The sequence below is a fragment of the Drosophila sulfurigaster genome, chromosome 3 (genome assembly GCF_023558435.1).
Source record: "Drosophila sulfurigaster albostrigata strain 15112-1811.04 chromosome 3, ASM2355843v2, whole genome shotgun sequence".
NCBI lineage: Eukaryota > Metazoa > Arthropoda > Insecta > Diptera > Drosophilidae > Drosophila > Drosophila sulfurigaster.
Window position 1 is genome coordinate 45490431 of NC_084883.1, and position 21647 is coordinate 45512077.

Consider the following 21647-nt stretch of genomic DNA (forward strand, 5'->3'; position numbering starts at 1 on the left):
AATTAATGAGTTTGCATTATTTGTTCACAGTTCTTTTTTGTTTTCGGTAATTGCAGAGGAATGCATTACGAAATGGCAGCTGAAAGTTTTGTTTGGAGCTCTTCTGTGGGCGGTTGCTGGGAATTGACCCAGTTTCGTATTCTTCATTTGCCATTGCCCGATTTTCCCTTCCAACTGTTTGTTTTTGCCTTTGCTTGTGTGTGTGTGTGTGTGTGAGGGGCTGATAACAGCAATAAATTTCCTACCTCACTCAACGCAACGCTCGGTTGTCTAGGGCCCAACACAAGAACAACAAAAAAGGCGCTCGCTTTTTTCTCCCTACAAAATTGCCTCTTTATGCGCTCTCCCTTTCTGTCGCGCTCTCTCTCTCACTCTCTCTCTCTCTATCACACTCTGGAGAGAAAAGCGAAAGTAGCGAAAATAGTGCGTAGGCTCGTTGTCTTATCACACGCTCGAAAATGTTGCGCCTTCGTATTGCTCATACGACCTGTGGGTCAACGTCAGAGCGGAAAAGAAAATTGTTTGCTCACGCATTGCGCATGTCTCCGGAAAAGCCAGAGCGAGAGATTTCCCCCACAACACAGAGCTGCCAGACTGTTTCGACTCTTGCAAAGATTGTCAAAAATAAATCTACTTTAATTTAGCTACAAACTTAGAAATTCAACAATTTTCCAAAAGTTGCACTCGCTTGGGGGCAAACTGCTGGCAGACACTGTGCAACGCTATTTCCATATGTAGCAACGCTTGGTGGCATGGATAAAAACTGTGGCAACGCTGTCAGCTTGGGAAATTTGGTATGTTTTTCATATGAAATGTTTTTGGCCCGCCGATTGCTCAATGTCCCAATGTGTGTATGTGTGTGTGTGTGTGTGTGTGAGCGTGTGTAATCCTCACAAAGGCACACCAAATATTTTGTTGTATATACGCTTTTCGGCTCTCGAGCAGCGACGTTGTCGCAGTAGCTGCCTTTCAATTTCCTTGGCACGTCGCGCGCTAAAAACTACGCGACGCTCCGACATACAAAATATATGCATATATATCTCTTTCTGTATATATATCATATATATATTCTGTATGGATCGTATTGTGAAAGCATGAAATTGGTATAAACAAATGCAGCGGCGGCGGCTGTTGTTGTGCGATTGTGTTTAAACAGTTTTGCGAATCGAAATTCGTTTACGGAAATTGGCGGTCGTTGGATAATTCATAGATCAAAGTAGAGAGTCAATAAGGAACACGGAACACGAACGAAAGGCAGCAGATAAATATATATTGTATATACTACTATAAACTGGGGTAAGTCCATCAACGAAACGGTCAGTTCATAATAAAAGCGTATCTAAACACAGACTCGCTTCACCGTAAGCGTGCAATGGGCAAGCATAAATTGTGTATCCATAAGATACACAGACACGCGCCTGTAAAAGCCTGAATGTATCTCGTAAAGTACGAGTGTGTGTCTCTGTGTGTGTGTGTGTGTGTGTGTGTGTTGTAGTTGTGTAAAAGTCGTTCAGTGTGTCAGTGTTTCAGGCTGTGACAAGAACAACATCAGCTGAGGCGAATGCATCGCGCATACGCCGCGTTGTCAATTGTTACTTTTTCCCTCTGAACTGTGTGTGGACGCCCTTGGCACCAGTTGCCCACGTCGCGTCGCTTCGCATCGCATCGCATTGCTTTTGCCCCGACCCCAATCCTCAATCCCAATCCTAACGACCATCGCCGCGCACTTGATATTGGCTATTGGCCTAGCCACCAAACAGCGGCAGCAACTATCTTCTCCTCCTCCACCTCGTTTATCAACAACTATTTCTTTATGCTCAATTCGTGACCAGCTGCCGCTTTTGTTATGCTGCAAATGAAAATTTTGTACGTTTTGGCTGGCTTATATTTCCTTTTAGTTATTGTTGCTCCAGTTTCCGTCACCCGCCCCCTTTTAGCTCTTCACTCACTTTCCACCCAACGCGCGACCGTTGAACATGGAACATGTTGCGTAGGGTTTTTTGCGCTTTTCCGAGGGTGACTTTTTTTTCCCAGCTCACACTCGACGCTTTTCCTTTCTGTGCTTTTGTTTGCCAGATAGAGAGCGAAAGCAAGAGCAAGAGCAAGAGCGAGAGAGAAAGAGAGTGAGGCACTTTTTTCTGTTGTTACAACTCAGGTAAAAATTGTGGGCCCAAAAATTCATGTTGACTTTGTTTTCCTTTATATGTTGAACTGCGTTTGCGTTTGCATTCTCGAGCAGCTCTTAATTATAATTATAATTAGTTATTGCGTTAATTTAGTAAATGACTCAATTGCAGGCACCCCGCAAAGTTTGCGCTGTTTATTTGTTGTTGGTCTTCAGCGAGTTTATGGCTCGCTTTTTAATTTTTGGCCCACAGCCAATTGATAGCGGAAAAACAATTTTCGTCTCACTTGCAACGCCATTGATGAGTTTGTTTTTGTTGTTCACATGATTAGTCATAGGTTTGCTGCAGCTATATACGATATTTATATTGTCACTCCGACTACTAAATGTAGAATCAAAACACCGCTGGCAATGATGTCATTGACTCGTTGTGAAATCCTGCTCTCAAATGCGCTTTAGCACAGAGAAGTGCCCTTATCAGCAATTGTGGCTTCAACCTCAGCCATGAGTCATGTGTTTTGTGCCACAGCGTTGCAAATCAAATTACCACTCACTCATCATCATCATCATCATCGGCGTCGTCACTGTTTTGGCAGTTGGGCGAACACATTTGGCTGGCTTCTGAAAAAGTCACGGCAGTTCACAAAAATTTGCCAAATCTCATTTGCTATGCCATCGAGTCATACTAAAAATATCATACGATTAGCAAAGCTTTTGCTGCAATGCCACAACAATTAAATGCGCTTTTCTGAAGAATTTTAGTAATTTAATTATCAGTACACTACATCTGGAAAATTTGAATATCTGCAAATATTTTCATGAATTTATACAACATTAAGATACAAAGCAAGTCTCAAGTCGAGTCTCTGCTGTTTTGGTTGATTTGGTATATTGCTTTATGGTATATTTTTAACGAAATAGTATATCTTTATACCAAATATAGTCCTCGGTATATTTTGGTATATTAATTAGAGAACAAACCAAATCAGTTGCATTTCAGTTGCTTTGGATGACAGTCTGGTATATTTTGTATTCTATGGTATATTTTTAACAACATGATTTATTTTTATACCAAGTATAGACATTGTTTTGTTAAGTTCGTATTTATTTAGGAAATAAAACCGCACTAAATTGTTTATATTAAAAATGGATGGCGTCGAAAATATGAATATTGCAAATTTATTATAAAAAATTAGAGAACAAACCAAGTCTATGCCATCTTAGATGCTTTGGTTGGCGATCTGGTTTTTTTTTTGTTCTCCATGGTATATTTTTAATGTAATGTTTTGTCGTTATACCAAATATTCAGTCGGTATATTTTAGTATATTTATTTCGTATATAGAAATACATTGAATTGGTATAGTTTTTATTAATACGACACTATTTTGCTTTTATTAAACTTAGATAGAGGATATTTCATTATAGAGCACACTCGAGAGTAGCTCACTTGTTAATAATTGCGGAGGATTAAAGACAGACAAGAAGAAGGAGAATGTAGAAAAATAAAAATGTTTATTAAGTCAACAAAAATAAGAATAATACTGAAAGAAAATACAAAATATATAAGAAAAATTAAATTAACAGATTTTAATGCCCCAAAGAATATAATGCATATAAATATCGTGTATTACTCATGCTTAGCTTATTTTCTCACTGGGTTACATATTTTGCCATGCAGATATAATTGAAATTTCGTCGCGGGTTTTTCCCTTTTCGCGACTTTTCCCCCGCTCTATAAATAGAGACATCGCATTAGGCCATCGCACTCGGCCAATTTCGTTGGCTAAAACTGTGGCCAAAAACTGTGCGTATTTGTGGCAAGTGTTTTATTTTTGATACTTTGCACTCTTCCTCTTCCCTTCCCTCTCCAGGTGCCCTTTTTGGGGCCTGATCATGGGGCAAGAATTCGCCACGCATTTTCCACGTTTTTGTGTTTGCCAGATTCAAATATAGTTTTTCGTTTTTCGTTTGCCGTTTTTCGTTTATTTGTGTTTTGTTTGGACTTTGTTTACGTTGTTGCCGCCGCCTTGTGCATAATTATGTTTAATTAAACTAATTAAATGGGCTTTTCATCGACAGCTCGCTGTTGTTGTTGTTATTTTTATTATTGTTTTCTCACACTTTGCTAATTAATTTCCCGGTATGAGCACAAATATTTGATCTCCTACTACGTGCTCGTGATCATGATAAGTTCAATCCAACTTATTGTAAAATATTGTTTCTTTTTGTTTTTTGCGATCGTAAACGAGTTTTTATGTTCAACATCTGTGCGCATTATAGCGAAGGGTGTGGAAAGGGGGAGGGCGACAAAGCCTGCCATTCAGTTGGGCGCAGTGTCAAGGTAGTGCGTGAGCTTAACAGCCAACAGTAGTGCTACATTTTAACTGTTAACTGTTAACTGCTTCCCCAGCCGCTTCCGCGACAACTCATTAGCAGGCAGCAAGCAGCAGTAACAGCAACAACATCATCATCATATGCAAACATGTCAATAACTAGAGCTATCATATGAGTGTAAGCATGTAACACACTCGGTTCAGTTTATGCTGCACGCCGAGGGCTGCTTAATCATTCTGTAAATATATACATTTTGTGTGGAATTTGCATTTGCTCGAAACAAGAATAGAATGCTAATGCCGACGAAAATAAATAAACTCTTGAGCTAATTACTTTGCCTGATTAGTTGATAGGTAAACCCAGCTATGAATAGACTACCGCCATACCTTTTTCTTTTTCGTTTTTTAGAGATAAAATATGTATATAAATGAGTTAGCAGTATCAATAAGCAATATAGCAGAGTGAGTAATATTATTTTTACGTACCAAATCGAATCGATGTTATAAATTTTTATGTTTTTTTGTTTGTTTGCTTTTACATTCTATCTAGAACTTATCATAAACATTTATAGGAAAGGAAAATATCAAAGGAATTTTACATGTAAAAAAAAATTGTACATATTTTATGCAAAATATTACATTTTCCTAATATATTTATGTTTCTAAACTATTATATGCAATAAAATTTAACAGGGAATTAAAAGTACAAAGAAGAATATTAAAGTTTCTAAACTAACATTAAACTACTACATGCAATGCAATTTAGCAAAGAATTTTTAAACTTATTTGGTATTACTACCCAGAGAGAATAAAATCTAAGTTATAAAACAGATTATAAATCTTGATTTGATGGCTTTTCAATCTTGAAAAAATCTTGAAACTTGAATTTCAAGTTGAAAAAGTTTTAAAAAAAATTGTTTCTTTCTTCAATAATAGTTTTGAGATTGAAATCTCTTTTTTTTTAAGGAATATATATTTTTCTATCAATTTAAATAATTCTTATTGAATGTTTATTAAAATTAATCATAAATGAACCTTTTATTTTATTTATTTACAAAGTTATGTTGAAGACAAAATGTGGGATCATAATTATATTTTATTTAAATTTATTTTATTTTCTTCAATTACTTTTTGATTAAAAAAATGGGTTAGCTTTCCAGCTTTCCCATGAGGTTTTACTTTTCTTTAACGTTTCACCAACTTGCGGAGCAACCCTCGCTTGTGTGCAGTTCATCTTAAGCAGCAGCTGAATGTAGTGCACTGAGGTTATGCGTTGGCCTTGGCTTCTGCTATTTATGCTCACTTTGGGGTTGTGCTCGCCGTCTTCTCTCTTACATGCTGTAGAGTACTCAAAGCAGCTTAAGACTAAGGCGTGGTCTGAGTTTGAGCTGACTTTGCGTTGCGATTAGTTGACGCTGGTTGCTGGCTACGGATGACTTGGAGTTGATAGTGCTTATCAATAAAATATACAAACGCCTCGACAACAATTACAGTTGTCAAATATCACACAACAAAGCGCAGACAACCCACACCTCACACACACACACACACATACATGTACAACCACACCCACGCATAGAGACTACAAGCGACACCCACCGCCCTTCTCCCTCCGCCCACCATCCACACCCAAATCCCTAACCATGGGTTGCTCTGCAAACGTTTTGTTAATTTGAAAATCAAACATTGATTGTGACTCCGTTTTTTCTTTTGCCACAAATTTATACATATTTATTTATTTGCCGTTGTTGCTTTTGTGTTTGTTGAAGAAATTAAATTGATAATTGAGCTGTGGACCAGCAACAACACGAAGTACTTCAGCTTCATTTCCGCTGCGATCTTCCTCTCTCCCTCTTCCACCTCCCTTTTCTTCCGTTTTTTGGCTGCATTTATCGGCAGCTTCTTGTAATTTCGTTAATCTTACGCATCTGTCAATTCTGTTTATTTATTTTTGCAACTTCAGAGATTTTAATCATAATGCGGGTCAAGTTTCTCTTTTGATTTGTTTTTTTTTTTTATATCCAAATAAAGTATTTCAATTTAATTTTATTTAATTATTCGATAAATTATAAAATGTAAAATATGTTTTATTAATATTTTCTTTATTTATTGATTTATTAATAAAGTTGAGTATTAATGTATATATAATATAACGAAGTTTTTAAGGTTATATATATTGTGTATTCTCAAATATTATAATATATATATTACTGCACTTTTATTACTGAAACACTGTGTAGAATTAAGTGTGTTGATTACTTAAATGACGCTTCTGACTAATCTTATATTGTAAATGTTAATATATTCATATTTTTACTTAAAAATATGTTTCATAATTGAGAAAATATTATATAATTTATAGCTATTGTCATAAATGGGAAATATCTATAAAGAATATTCATAATAATAACTAATTCTTCATAACTATGTTAAAGCTAATAATTCATACCTATTTTAAACCATATCTAACAAATAACAATAATAATTCGATAATTCTTTTCGGTTTCCAATTGTTAGTAATCTTTTATCAGCCTCGGATAGGTTTTCCTCTTCAAGCTTGCAAATTCCATAGAGAACTAATTTCTGCGTCGCAGTCGCTGTCACAGTCAACGCACGCCTGGCAGCGGCAGAGGCAGAGGCGGCGGCAGCGACAGCGACGCATCGTCTGCGTTTGGCTGGCACAGCACAGTCAAAGTTCTAAAGTTGCCGCGGTCGGTTGGGAGAGACCTAAAATAAATTGTGCGCCTAATTAACAATATAATTATTAATAATTTCAAATTAAATGCTGAAATGTGCCACAAATACAAACACACACATTTGAAATATATCTAAAGACAGCGGCATACCGAAAATAAATCGCATTTGATTGATTGATGGAAAAAGCCTTCAGTGATAAGCGGCCCCAACAACATAAACAAATAAACTATAAAATGTAAGAAGTGCAGAAGTTTTGACCGTGTGATACCAACAACAACAAGTGTATAAAGTAGTGTAGAGTGATATCTAGTCAAGAGACATGTGAGCTGTAAAGTTCAAGTGCATGCCTTGAAATTATTTGGGAACTGCACCCTTAACAACAAGAGTGACTGCGACAGCAACAGCAACAGCTACAGGGCATCATAAACACCCACGGCTGCACAGGTTAGACAGAGATAAAGGGGAAGACGCAGTGTGAGAGATGTTAGAAGGAGAAACAAAAGCAACAGCTTGAATATGTGACTCCTACGAATGGGGGTGTTAATTCATACATTGTGATCCACATAAAAATAGTCTGTGGTCAGCAACCGCATGTGAGCGAAGCAAAGGAGAGAGCGTGACAAAGAGAGTGGGTAGAGAGAGGGGAGAGAACGACGCTACTGTGCAGATAACGACGCGTAGTGGAAATCGTTCACAACACACATCAATTTATTTGCATACGATAATTTCTTTATTGCACTATCAACAGCCGGTTGTTGTCGCAGAAAGGCGGGGGGAGCAAAGACGCAGTAACATGCGCGATTTAGTCAGCGGTCAAAGAGGGGGAGAGGACTATGCCACACTTTGTTACTGTTGTTGTTTTTTATGTCGATACATTCTCGGTTGTCGGCATCAGCTCCATTCGGAGCCTCAGCCTCAGTCACAGTCCCAGTCACATTTTCAGTCTTCGCTCCAACTTCAGCCCCAACGATATTTAGTCTTCCTGCCAACTGTTTAAATATTGCTGTACGTTTTATATTTTTTCTATTTGAACTTTATTTATTTTCTTTTTTTGCGCTTTTGCGAACTTCTTGGCAATCATGGCACGCCGTAATTAATTTTGTTTGCATTGTACTTAAGGCAATAATAACAACAACACACGTGAATCAAACTGTGATAAAATTGTGTTTGGTCTATAAAAGTCTGTGTAGGGTTTTGGTTTCTGAGTCTTTAGGGCACAATGCTGTCTTTTCATTCCCCGGCTTTCTGAACCACAGATAATGCGTTATAAAACGCGTATCGTTCTATGGAAAGTACGTACATATGTATGTATTTATGATGTGCTGTTTGTGGATACGCTTAACACTACACTGCGGAGCACATGGTCTCCGCTAGGGAAATAGCCGATTCCAAATGGTTCAAAGTTGTTATCTTTTGTATGCTTAGATTCTTCATTCAAAATCTATACATTGAACAAAAAGTGTTAAAATCAAGATTGTGGTCTTGATTCTAAGAATTTTAATCTAAAAGTATGTCAAGAACTTGAAAAAACATCTTGATTTCAAGAACAAGACCCAATTTCTTATTCTTACAGTTTTATGACCAAAAATCTTTTTATAAGATCAACAAAGTATTTTATTAAATTCTATTTGATTGTTTTTACTACTTATTTATTATTTTACCATTTTAGGATTTATTCAGTTGTATGTTGTTGAGCACTTTTACTTACGAAATATTTATCATCGATTCGCGCAGCATTTGAGAATGCAGGACTTTCCTCTTTTAAACTGTAATTGAGAATATTTCGAGACAACTCTACTAACTCATCTATGAACGAAAATACTTAGTCTAGATCTTAGTTTTTAGAATTTGTTCTCAAAGTTATCTTATTTCAAGAACTCAATTTTAAAGACAAAATTTCTTGATTTTAGAACTTGGTATTTTTTTCAGTGTCTTTAATAGACTTCATTTAAATTATGACTCTTGATATATATATAATTAATGACGTGTTTTCAACCATTTGTCATTATCTTTCACACTTTGGGTATTAATTTTTAAATTTAAATAATAAATAGGATTAATATAAAATCTAAAATCAATGCTATAAATCCGTATACTTACTTAAAGTACAATCTTACTAAAAATATAGGCATTGGGGAGTTCAGCACATGAAAGCTTTTACAACTTCAGGCTAGATGATTTTCAAATAATATACAAATTTATTTCATTGCTGTTCTTTGTGTTTCTGCATACTTCTTAAAACAAAGTATGAAATCTCAGACCTATTACAAAATTCTTTGAAAGATTTGCAAAATAAATTTGATATATAGTTGGATGATTTGCGATTGTAAATGATAAGCAATAATAGAGGTTGGTTTAATTTAAAAAAAAAAATAAATAAAATTTCAAATTAAATTTTGATATCAGAATTTGTGGTAATATCCAATTTTGTATAATATACATATAATCATATAAATTTGTATATTATTTTTTATATATTTAAATAATATTTTATATGTTAGCTCTTATAGAATGCTTAGAGTATCACATCATTAAGGCAAAGATTGAAGATTATTAATTCCTTTGGCGCTTTTTCTGTATGCACTGATGCTTCACCATCAGCGCTTGCGTCGACTCGTTATCAGCAAACTGATAACCGATGTATTTGTGGCTTCCAGTCATAAATCGATTCAGTTGCGGCATGGCCAATAGGCGTCCGCCTCGGAGTGCTTTCATAGGCCATGTCCGGTGGATTCGGGAGCTTAGAAATTGAGACGAGTTTGACAGGAATATTAGGCTGTCAGCAGCGTGCTCTTGGATCTCAAATTGTCGAGGTTCCGCTGCTGCCTGCAGTAGAAAATTGCTACCGTAGTCGTAAGTGTGGGAGTTACCGTTGACACTATCGATGGATTCTTTTAGGGGGCATTATACAATTTATGAGCTGTCACGCGGTGGTGTATCTGACGTCCAGCGTTATGATATGGCCGCGATTGTGGGCCACATGATTTATCGCTAGACGATGATGAATTGCATACAGGAATTGCGGCGGGTAATTAAACGATTGAATGCCTTAAATCGATTGACCTCTCACCAAAAATAATATTGAATTAGGCTTTTTTTGTGGGTGTTGCCTCAGCTCTTTTTAGCCACTTGACTTGGCTTATGAATGATTAAGATCGTCGTATACTTAATTTATAGTCGCGTGCAAAAATCACCGATTAAACTCATCGACGACATTAAACGATTTGTGTGCTTAAGTGCCGCAATTGAAAGATAAAGCTAAAGCGATAATGTTTTGCCGTAAACACTTCTTTGGGGGAGGTGCGAAAAAGCTGCGATATCTGACACATTAGAAGTTTATAGTTGCTCCTATCGATTGCTCCATATGGTGTAATATCAAAAGCTCGAAAGCTGACTAATGTCCATTGGCATGTGACCCTTTCCCAGGTGGATAACTAAAGCGGGTAATTCTCCCTGCTGCAAATATCGTAAACTGCAATTTACTACCAATTTGAGTTTGAGATATGAACTATGCTTATCGCCAACAAGTGGTCATAAAAATGCCAAGCAGAGCTACTTAACTCACTTGTAGATAAGGCTTTATATGGTGATGAATGTATATATTTGGGGCAATCCCAAAGCATAGATCAAGCGATATTATAGAGTAATATCCTTGGGTGCAAATGTCAATGGAAATTTTTGATTATTATTAGTACATTTAAACTTTTTTTGTATTTAATTTCAACCAGCAACTATTACAGAGCTTTAAGGGATTAATATTGGTACATTAAATATTCTTGCATATATTTAATTTCAAACATCAATTACTACCCACTAATCAGGGATTATTATTAGTTAATTTTATATTCTTTTATATTTAATTTCTACCACCAACTATTACACAGCATTGAATGGCAAAGTTTTTCTATTTCAATTTGATTTATTTATTTTTTCCAATTCGTTATGAATTTATTCTTCGGATCATGCGATTGATCTTCCCACAAAATTTATTTTTCTGATCGTAAGATTGATCTTATCCCAATAAATGTTATTTCTCTGTGGATTTTTAATACTTTCATAGGCTGATTTGTTAAAGTATAAATCGATTTAACTTGTGTATGACGATTTGACTGCTCTTCAGTTGTTTTTAGATCTTCCCAATGACTTTATTTTTTTGATCATGTGCTTGATCATATCTTATTAATTGTCATTTCTCTGGTCATTTTCAATTCTTAATGTCTACTAAGTAACTTATTATTATTTCTCATAGTCTCAGTCACAGTCTCATTTGTTGTTATCATGTTATCAAGTTTTCCTATGTCGATTTGATTTCCCACAAAATTTCTTCCTGTGATTTCGTGATTGCTCTTCCTTCATTACCGCATTTTCAATAAAGTTAACTAATCCTTACTCCACTCGTTTCTCTTTGCAGTTGCCCAAAAAACGGTCTGGGAATAAGAATCGCCAGCGCAGCACCCCGATCCGCTTGGAGCAGCAGCTGACCAAGAAGGAGCGCACCACAAAGTTGCCGCTCGTTGGCGCTTTGGTGCACAAGGCGCTGCAAGTACGCAACTGTGACACCAACTCAACAACAACAACAACCACAACAACACAAACATCACTGCAATTTAAGGCAGACAACAACAACAAGATCTCCAGCATGGTTTTGCCTTTTGGCCTGGGGCCCGATGGCCACAATGTGGATGCAATACAGAGTGCACCGGCGCCGAGTGCACCACCAGCTCACATGGTGGCGCCTCCGCTTTATGCACGTGGCCAGACAAATATCTACACAGGCGTGCCCATCATTGTGAATCCCTATATAGACTTCATTGTGGTCAATGGCGACGATCGCTACATGATTCGATGCGAGCGCAAATCGGTGCTGGAGCGCAGTGTGGAGCTGGCCAAGTTAATACACGCTGGCCCAAACAGCGGACGCAAGAGCGACAACCATTTCCAGATACTCAATGTGGATAAGAACGATTTCGAGCTGATCGTGCGATATATGGAAAAGCATTTCATCCGCTATCGCGATCACAAGCATCTGCTCAAGATACTCGAGCTCTCGGATCGCTTCAATGTGCCCGATTTGGTGAGTACAAAGAAATAAGACTTTCAGAGAGAATTATAGAAAGGAGAAAGAGTGAGTAAGAGAGAGAGAGAGGGGGAAGGAGAGAGAGAAAGGAAAGAGAGAGAGATTGAGAGTGAGTGAATAAGTGAGGGAGAGAGATTGGACGAATATGAAAAAGTTTGATGAAAAATAATTATCTTATATTAATCTAAATTTTGTTTATGCTTTTTTCTTACATTTTGTTCCTAATTATAATTTTAAACACATAATTACTTTTGCTTAAAACTGTTTCCTTTCGGATCTTTGTCTAAGTTAATAATACTTTAGACCACATTAGTAGCAATCTATTTTAATCATTTGTCAGTAAATAAAATATTTTATTTCAATTATTCGTTTGACTTCCAATAATGGGTTGTAAAAGCAATTGTTCTTTTGCTTTTTCCTATATTCAATATTTGACCTAAAAATTGTACATTTTAAAAATTGTACATTCTAATTAATGTAAATCATTCTTATTCATTGTAAATCATCTTTGCTAATTTTGGATTTTTCGATTATTCAAAGTTGAAGAAATGCTATATCCTAGACCATTCTAGTGCCCATTATTAATTAAATATTATACTTAATGATTCCAATTTTAATATTAAATATAAGTTGAAATCTTCTCTTATCCTTTTGCTCTTAAAAGAAACTTTCTATTTGCTTTTTCGGTCCAATCATTGTAAATTTATTCACATATCATTTCATTTACAAACTGTTCAATTATGAACCCTTGTTATAGTATGATATTTTTTCCTATTATACATTTAATATTAAAGGTGTTCCATCGAAGTTAATGTTAAATAAACTCTTTCTCATTTCCCCCTAGATCATTTACTGCATTCGTGAACTTGATCTCAGCATTTCGAGTGCCACCGCACTGGACATCTACAAGGCGCTGTGGTTCTATCAGGGAATCGCGCTGACAAACCAACACCAGACGGTGATCACCACCCAAGAGACTGCCCAACAGCAGGCCAGGAAGCAGGCGTCCAAGGCGAAAGCGGCGGCCAAGCAACTGGCTGCCGCTCAAGCTCAGGCACAGGATGGCGGCGATGGCGACGGAGCTCAGGTTAATCTCATACCCAATCCGAATCCCTTCACGACCGAGGACTACGGCGTGGCGCTACTGCACAATACACTCCAGCTAATCGATATGCATGCCGAGCTGCTGCTCTCCATGCCTGCCATCTGTGACCTCCGCTTCGAGGAGCTGGAAACGCTGGCCAAGCGCGACACGCTGCAACTGCGCTCCGAGCTGACGTTGTTCGAGTGCCTGGCCAGCTGGAGTCTGGCGGAGTGTGGACGCAAGAATCTCGATGCCACGCCCGAAAATCGTCGCACCGTTCTCGGTCCACTTTGCCTCACGCCGCGCTATCTCCGAATGACCCCCAACGAGTTTCGACGCTGCTGTGATCGCATCGAACTGCTGCCGCCACTGGAGATTTCGCTAATCAGCGATGCGCTTGAGGGTGAGTAAAGTTTACTAATCAAAATTCATTTTGTGGGTTGGTTAGAGTAACGAAATCATGGTCTAGTTAATACATGCCATATGGCATACTTTTTGTCATCAGAAATGAAGAAATTCCAAATGTTTGTCAGAGATTTAAATATTAGGCAACATTTAGCATTATAGACTATGGATTATGTATTTAAATTGAATCTAAAGTATTTATAGCAGGTTGTTTAAACATATGTACATATATATTAGTTACCCACGACTTTACTCAATAAATTCGCCGCAAGTTTCAAATGCTCATCAATTTAAAATGTCAATGAATTGTATGTGGATTAGATAAAGTGTATTTCAAGCATTGCTAATTATAAAATTTATTTATAGTATAAATAAGACATTTCGTATGAAATTTCATGACTTATTTCAGATAAACTCATACAATTGAATAACGTATAAAGAGTTTATATAAAGAGATTCCCTTGTTGTGTTTCAACTTTAAATAAACATTCATTAAGTAAAGTAATTCATATTATGATATTTAATATAATTTTATTACATTGTAATTTGGCTGGCAACAAATTAAAGGAAAAATATTGATGAGCGTTTGAAATAGAATGATTATTATCTTATCTAGTTCCTAAGATGAAATTAAGGAATTCGATTGAGTGTTAATAGCTGTAAAGATTGCAATACTGAATATGACGATTGAATTAAAGTTGTGTACAAATTGAGCTAATAATAGTTAAATGTGATAACAATCTTAGCTAATTCCCAAACTGGAGACGTGATTTTTGGTACATTCAATATTAACTACAGTATTTATGAATCCTTCAAATTTGGTTGCGATCAAATAAAAAGTGTAGAAGTTATTTAAAAAAATACTTTGCTGAAATGGGGACTTAGTTGCGTTGGCTGATAATTTGGTATATTTGGTATATTTTGTACTCTATGGTATATTTTTATTTTTTTATTATATGTAGTACAATATCGATATTAGAACTTTTGCGGTATATTTTTGGTATTTTGTTAGAATCTGAGTTTATTGCAAATTATTTTCATTGTACACTTCTAGTTTTTTAAACGAAAATAGCACACAAATTTGTAGTTGATTCACAAAATTTCTCATTAAAAGTAATTTATGTCATTTAATTTATCATTTGTACACACTTTCAATTTGCAGGCAAAAAAGCTGAAGAACCTCACGGACCAGCAGACGGAGTTGCTGGAGAAGTTTCGCACCCCTCGAGCTGAATACGCCCGCATGCCTGTGCATCTGAGCGATCGAAGCAGCCCAAAGAACTATCCGAAGAAGATGCGGCTGGCGCACGAGGGTCGAGCCACCGAGGAGGGATGCTGGGAGAAGGTTGGCATTAATTGTCTGCGTGTTTTTGTCTGCATTTTCGATTGACGAACTAGAGATGGAGATGCAGATGGAGATGGAGTTGAAGATGGAGATGGTGACGGCGACAGCGTTCCGGCGACGATGAATCCCACATAGACTTGTTGCATTAACGAATATTAGCGCTTATGAATTACATATATAACATACATATATACATAGTTAATGATGTTGAAGATGATGACGATGATGTTAGTCTAATGGGCAATACATTTACAAAAAAACACACACACACATTACCAAGTGTTACCAAGTGCTGGCCAGACCAAAAAAAAAAAATGGTCTGGCAGTGATTTTATAGCAGCTGTTTCTAACATACTTACTATACGAGTACTATATAGATGATATATATACTATATACATACAATATATAGCGAATGTAGGTTTAACTGTCGTCGCCAACTGATTGTTTGGGTTTTTGTATTCAACTAGTCAATGATATATACTATATATATACATATAATATATACATAATTATATATAAAAAGAAAGAAGCAAAAACAACAACAACAAAATCTAACAAAAATGTAAAACAGGAAAAAAAAAAAACAAAAACAAACAAATTTTATACAAACTTTATGCAACGTTTTGTAGCTGGACTCAAAATACAACAAGAAAAACAACAACATAAAACAAAATACAACAAATACAAATTACCTTACCTATAGGTATAGTTTAATAATACAACATACTGATAAGCATTTATCACTGGTCTATAAACAGCATAGGAAAACTAAAATAAATTAATACTGCGAAAGTATGATTACAATTACAAATTCTAATTAATCAATCACCAAATTGATAAATCGTAAGAATAGTGCAAATTATTGTGTATTTTTCAGCCGTTCATAGCTAAAACAAATTGTTTATAACTGTGTGTGTGTGTGTGTCATTTTAATTGTTGTACGAAAATTATAAAATTTATAGAAACTCTGTTGCTTGTTGCTCGGTTTTTGGCTTTAAAAAAAAAATGGAATCCTCAAGAAAAATCGCAAAAGATAAACAAATAACAATCAGATTAACATAAATTAATAGCGAATTTCTTATGTCAATATTAAAGTATAGACACTCACACACACACACACACACGCAACACACTCTCACACGTACAAATTGTTAACAGAATTATGCATTTTATTATTAGTTAATATTAAAAGTAACTTAAAAAAACTGCAAACGCAACGCTTTAAACATTGTTCAAATAATATGAATTCCTTTTGCTTCAGTTGCGAATTGCGAATCGAAATCAACTTGGCAACGTTTTCCCAACGCCCTCACATCAAAGTACATTAAACATTAAACCGAAAAATAGTAGTTAAATAAAGTATGTACACAGAATTTTTTAAAAATATTCCGCCTTTTCTTATTAATATCAAAAGTTTGCTACGGCTTCGCTGTTAACTTTAACAGCAAGTGTCAATTTTAACAGTGAATGCGCTTAACAGCGCTTTGTTTGTAAAAGCTTAGCTAGCACAGTTTCACACCATGGGCGAATGAGCTTAAGGGGCAAGCTTTTCAAAAGTTTACTGAAGTTTCTTCGTTAGGACTCGAGAGTCTCTGAGATTTGCGGTTTCTAATCTTTTACTTTATTACTTTCTGTACTTATTAAAATTTAGTATTTTTAATAAGTATCGGTAAGCCTTGCTTGAATTTAATTCGGTTTACTAATACGGAATGTTTTTATTTATTTATTTGTACTGAGGTTTGAATGTATTTTAGATGTCAAATTTATGGCTTTTTGTTTGTTTTCATTATTTCTAATACATTTTAAAACCCAAAAGAGTGGCATTGTTTGAATATAATTATGCTTACTAATCTCAAATATCGTGTTTGATTTAATTCTTCATTTTATCACTTCCAATTTCAAAATATTAATAATAAAAAAGTTTGCTTTTTGGATGTCAAATTTATGTTTTTTGGTTTTATAATTCCTAATGCACTTTGAAAGCAAAAAGAGTTGCTTTGCTACCATAGGGTAGAAGAGTATTATAACTTTGTGCCGACAGGAGGCATCTCCGACCCTAGAAAGCATATATAATCTTGATCAGCGTCAACAGCCGAGACGATCTAGCCATGTCCGTCTGTGTGTCTGTCCGTCTGTCCGTATGAACACCTAGATCTCAGAGACTATAAGAGATAGAGCAATAATTTTTGACAGCATTAGTTATGTTGGCACGCAAGTTTGTTTCAAATTTTTGTCACGCCCCCTTCCGCTCCTGAAAATCAAAAAAATCTAATAACAAGCGTAATTTTAAAGCTAGAGCTGCGAATTTTGGTGCATACAATAATAACTATAGTAACATTTTTATGAGTCCTGAAAATTTGATATTTGATTTGCGATCATATAAAAATTCTGGAAGGTATTAAAGAAATACTTATGTATGGGCAAAAACGCCTACTTACTTAGTTGCTTTGGCCGTCAATCTGATACATTGTGCCGTCTATGGTATATTTTGAATGTGGTACTATATTGATATACCAAATATACCATTCGGTATATTTTAGTACTTTTAAAAGTATTTTCGGTATATTTGGTAAATAATACCGCAATATTTTATATCTCACAGTCGAGCACTCTCGACTGTAGCTTTCTAACTTGTTTTTTTATTTTAGTTACTCCTTTTATTTTTAATGCCAAGTTATACAAGTAAATTATTAAAATTTTTTAGTATAACAATTATTTTAACACAAGAGCATTGTCGGTTATATCAGTTACTTTTTTTTATTATTTTGTTGCCAATGTCTACAATTATAATTTTAGAAAATATCAACTATTTCACTTAAAGACTTTCGTTTGTATCAGCACCAATTTAAGTTCTGTCACGAAATTCAGATTATAAACGAAATCAGAATTTGCTCAATTTAGCTCCGCTTTGGCCGCGTTCTAATACCACAACCAATTTGAAAATTTTGCGTTGACAAAATTCGATTGGAGCATTAGAGGTTTAGCTTCGCCCCACCTTAATGCCAACTGATTAGCATGTGCAGCGCTCTGTGCTCGGCTTCAACAAGAGTGCACACTTGTGCTCTGGCCACAGTGGACGACAGAACAGAAGCAGATGTTTGCGAGGAGTAGTTGTAGCTGTAGCTGTAGCTAGCCAAAAACCTTAACAGCAGGCGGCACATGGCACTGGGGTGCATCAGGCACTTGGTTACACACTAAGCCTGACCACTGCTGGACCAAGTCTAGACGCAGCGGTGAGCAGTGAGAAGTGTGAGTGTGTGTTGTTTGTGCAGTTTGTAATGTTGGCTGCCAGTTAATGTCGAGCTACTTACACATCCACATGGACATCTACGTCTACGTCTCCTTCTCCTGCTCAACTTTCGGCATTAATGTAGCATACATTTGGGGGCACACCACAAATGCACTTGTCCAGGCACAACACACACACACACACATACAACACACATACAAAACAAAAATAACAACACACACACCAAGCACAATTTTCCACTGGTTGTCGTGTTGCCGTGCAAGCACTGCAAAATTTATGATTTTATTTCACGCTTGCTTTTCATTAACGTTCTCTTTTGTTGTTGTTGCTTGCCAAAAATTATAACTTCTTTTTTTTTTTTACTTTTCTGACTATTCCCAGTGCTGAGCTCAGGCAGCTCAGCTGCTCGACGCTCTGCCGCTTGTTAACCTTTTTCAAGTTGCTTTTGCCAATCTTTTTATTTTCCATTTCGTTTCTTTTTTTTCTTTATTTCGTGCTTCTTTTCTACTAATTTTTGCGCACAGACGCTGACAGTGACCAGGCCAGCAGCAGGCGGAGATTGGCGGGGGCGTGGCTGCATGCGCCCTAGAGTCAAATTTCCGCAAAAGTTATGCAGCAGTCGCCATGGAACACAGAACACGGAACACGAAGCATGTAGCACATTTTGTAGCCAACCACTTTTTATTATATTTTACAAATTCTTTTTTTTCCTTTCTCATTGGCTAAGCGAATAGCAAATTGCAGGGGGAAGGGAGGGAGGTCAAAGGATGATGCTGCACTGCCTGCAGCTTGGTGGCTGACCGCATATATAATTATTTCATATGAAACATGTATGAAAACCCGCCAGAGTCAGGCCAGTTTCTGCTTCTCAAGGCAAGGCATTCGCATATTATTCTCCTTCTTTTTTTTCCTGCGCTTGCACTAAAATCAGCAAAAGTGAATTAGTGCACGGCAACAGGGGAGACACACACACAGAGAGGAGAAGAGAGAGCGAGAGAGAGACGAAATCTGCAATGCAGTTGGTCGCCTAATGAAAATTGTTGTGAAATAAATCATTTTAAATAATTTTCATTTCTACATGTGGCTGCACACACCACAAACACACTCTCACACACAGACACACACACACACACTCGCACACGTAGCTGTGTTGGCTTTTTAAAGTTTAAATTGAAATGAAAGCCAAGTAGCTGCAATGGACTTTGCACTTTGCCTGTTACTTCAGCCGTATCTAACTTTTTTGCAGCTTGCTAAATTGCGCTAACTGACCAAAGCGGAAGTTTCAATTACACACATGTACACACACACACACACACACAGACACAGACACACTTTTTGCAAGGCCAATGTAGAGGAGTGCAAACTCTTCTCTTCAGTGTTTTTTTTTTGGGGCTCGTTACAGCATTGACTTGACGTATGCGTGCTGTGATATGACGCATACGCCCCATGAGCCATTAGACCAGTCGCAAGGCCACAAATCTGTGTTAGACCAACAACAAGAAAAAAAAGGAAGTGTATAGCACTGAAAACTGAAAGCTAAACTGCTGCTACTGCTGCTGCAGTGACCAAATTATAGCATAAAAGTTGGCACATTACTTGCAGCAACATCACCAAAGCGAATGAATTTAATACCCTTTAATTTATGCACTCACTTTGCATTCATGGGCATGCTGCATCGCTGGACTTTAGCTCAAGCTCAAGCTTAATTCGATTTAAATGCCTGTCAGCATAACGCTTAATATATACACATTTATACGCAAACGATGCTGCGTGACTACAGGGTATAAAAGTAGCTCGAACAATCGCCGCGGCTCAAACAAAGTATACCTAAAACGGATATTACTTTATCAAGCGGCATAAAAAATGAGGCAGTCGGCCGAATCGTGGAGTCGAGGTTAGAGAGAGAGTCATTCAGAGAGCGGGGGAGAACAGCAAGCGGGCGGAAGCAATCAGCGAAATTTATTGCAGAGTCTCCTTTTTGGCGTAACTGATGAAGTGAGAAACTGAAAGACAGTCGAGGCTAAGGCTAAGGCAATACAAATGCTGCTGCGTGAGAGTGTGTGTTCTGTAGCATTTGGTTGGACGGAAGCGACAGCTGCTAGTAACTGTGAAGAAGTGAGTAAGAAGTGTGCCACGCCCCCTGCCACATGCCACATGCCCCACTCCAAGCACCCAAGCAACAACGCTTCTTTTTCTTGTGGCGTGCTGCTTTTTATTGCTTTATTTTTGTGCTTTTAGCTGCGCTCCGCTTAAATCTAAAAAGCAGTTGGAAATGTGCTTATATACCGCTTACAAGAACACGCACACACACACACGCACACAGAGGGGGGAGGGAGAGACACCCACACACACACAGCCATTTGAATGCAAATGCAACAACCGGAAATGAAACCGACAATGCCACTTATTTATCTTTGTACTTGCGGCTCTGATTTTGTTGTGGCTTCAAGCAATATCATTTTTGTTGCTGTTGCTGTTGCTCTTGTTTTTATTGTTAATGTTGCTGTTACTGTTGCTCTTCCTCTTGTTGTTGTTGTTGTTGTTGTTGTTAGTATTTGTTGATTTTTTTGTAGTTGTTGTTGTTGTTATTTCATTTGTGTGCTCGCGGCTTTTTAATTAAACGATTTAGTTTTGTTGATTTAGGCAGCCGCATAAATTTTAATTGTAAATAATTAGCAATACCCTCGCGGTTGCCTCTCCCCTCTCTCTGGCCCTTGATTCCGAACAAAAAGACGCATTTTTCAATTTACATATTTATGGAAAAAGAGCAATTAAAATTTTATTGGCGTTCGCATTAAATAATTGCGCAAAAAGTCGAATATTTGTTTGCAAATTGCATATAGTCCCAGCTGAATATATATAAGAAAGGAATGATAGACAAATTTAATTATAATATCAAACTGCATTCGCATTCGCATTCGCCATTTTCCATTCTCCATTTGCCATTCGCATTCAGTTTCACATTTATTTGTTTATTCATTTGTTTAATTGTTTGGTTTTGCGTTAGTTTTTGTATTTTTGTTTCTACTTTTCGTGCTTTAATCACTGCCCCAAAATTAAAGAGACGACTTTGATTTATTGCAGCGCATTCGAGAGCGGAAAATAATTAATTTGGAAAGCACTTAGCATGCCCAAAATAAATGTTTGATGTACACTAATTAAAGGCATAGCCATATTAAATGTAATTTAGTAAAGGAAAGTACTCTACAGGATTCATTTAGAATTTGTTATGAAATGTTCGTGATTTCCTTAAGTATTTAATTAGTGAATGTTGCGTAAAAATGATCATTAAGAAAGATTACATTTTTTTTTAGGATTTTAAGTGTGGT

At 36.6% G+C, this 21647-nt stretch overlaps 1 protein-coding gene across 3 annotated transcripts; it reads left to right on the forward strand.

Annotated features, from left to right (window-relative positions):
• Nucleotides 1-617: 617 nt before the first annotated feature.
• LOC133843240 (uncharacterized) lies at nucleotides 618-13744 on the forward strand. Of its 3 annotated transcripts, none has more exons than XM_062276692.1 (3): nucleotides 618-794; nucleotides 11568-12230; nucleotides 13078-13744. In XM_062276692.1, the coding sequence occupies exons 1-3, from the start codon at nucleotides 753-755 to the stop codon at nucleotides 13726-13728; spliced, it is 1356 nt and encodes a 451-aa protein (XP_062132676.1). In that variant the 5' UTR covers nucleotides 618-752; the 3' UTR covers nucleotides 13729-13744. The 3 variants fall into 3 exon arrangements, with proteins under 3 accessions (XP_062132676.1, XP_062132678.1, XP_062132677.1); XM_062276694.1 differs by lacking the exon at nucleotides 618-794 and adding an exon at nucleotides 1281-1296; XM_062276693.1 differs by lacking the exon at nucleotides 618-794 and adding an exon at nucleotides 7183-7391.
• The last annotated feature ends 7903 nt before the right edge of the window (nucleotides 13745-21647 follow it).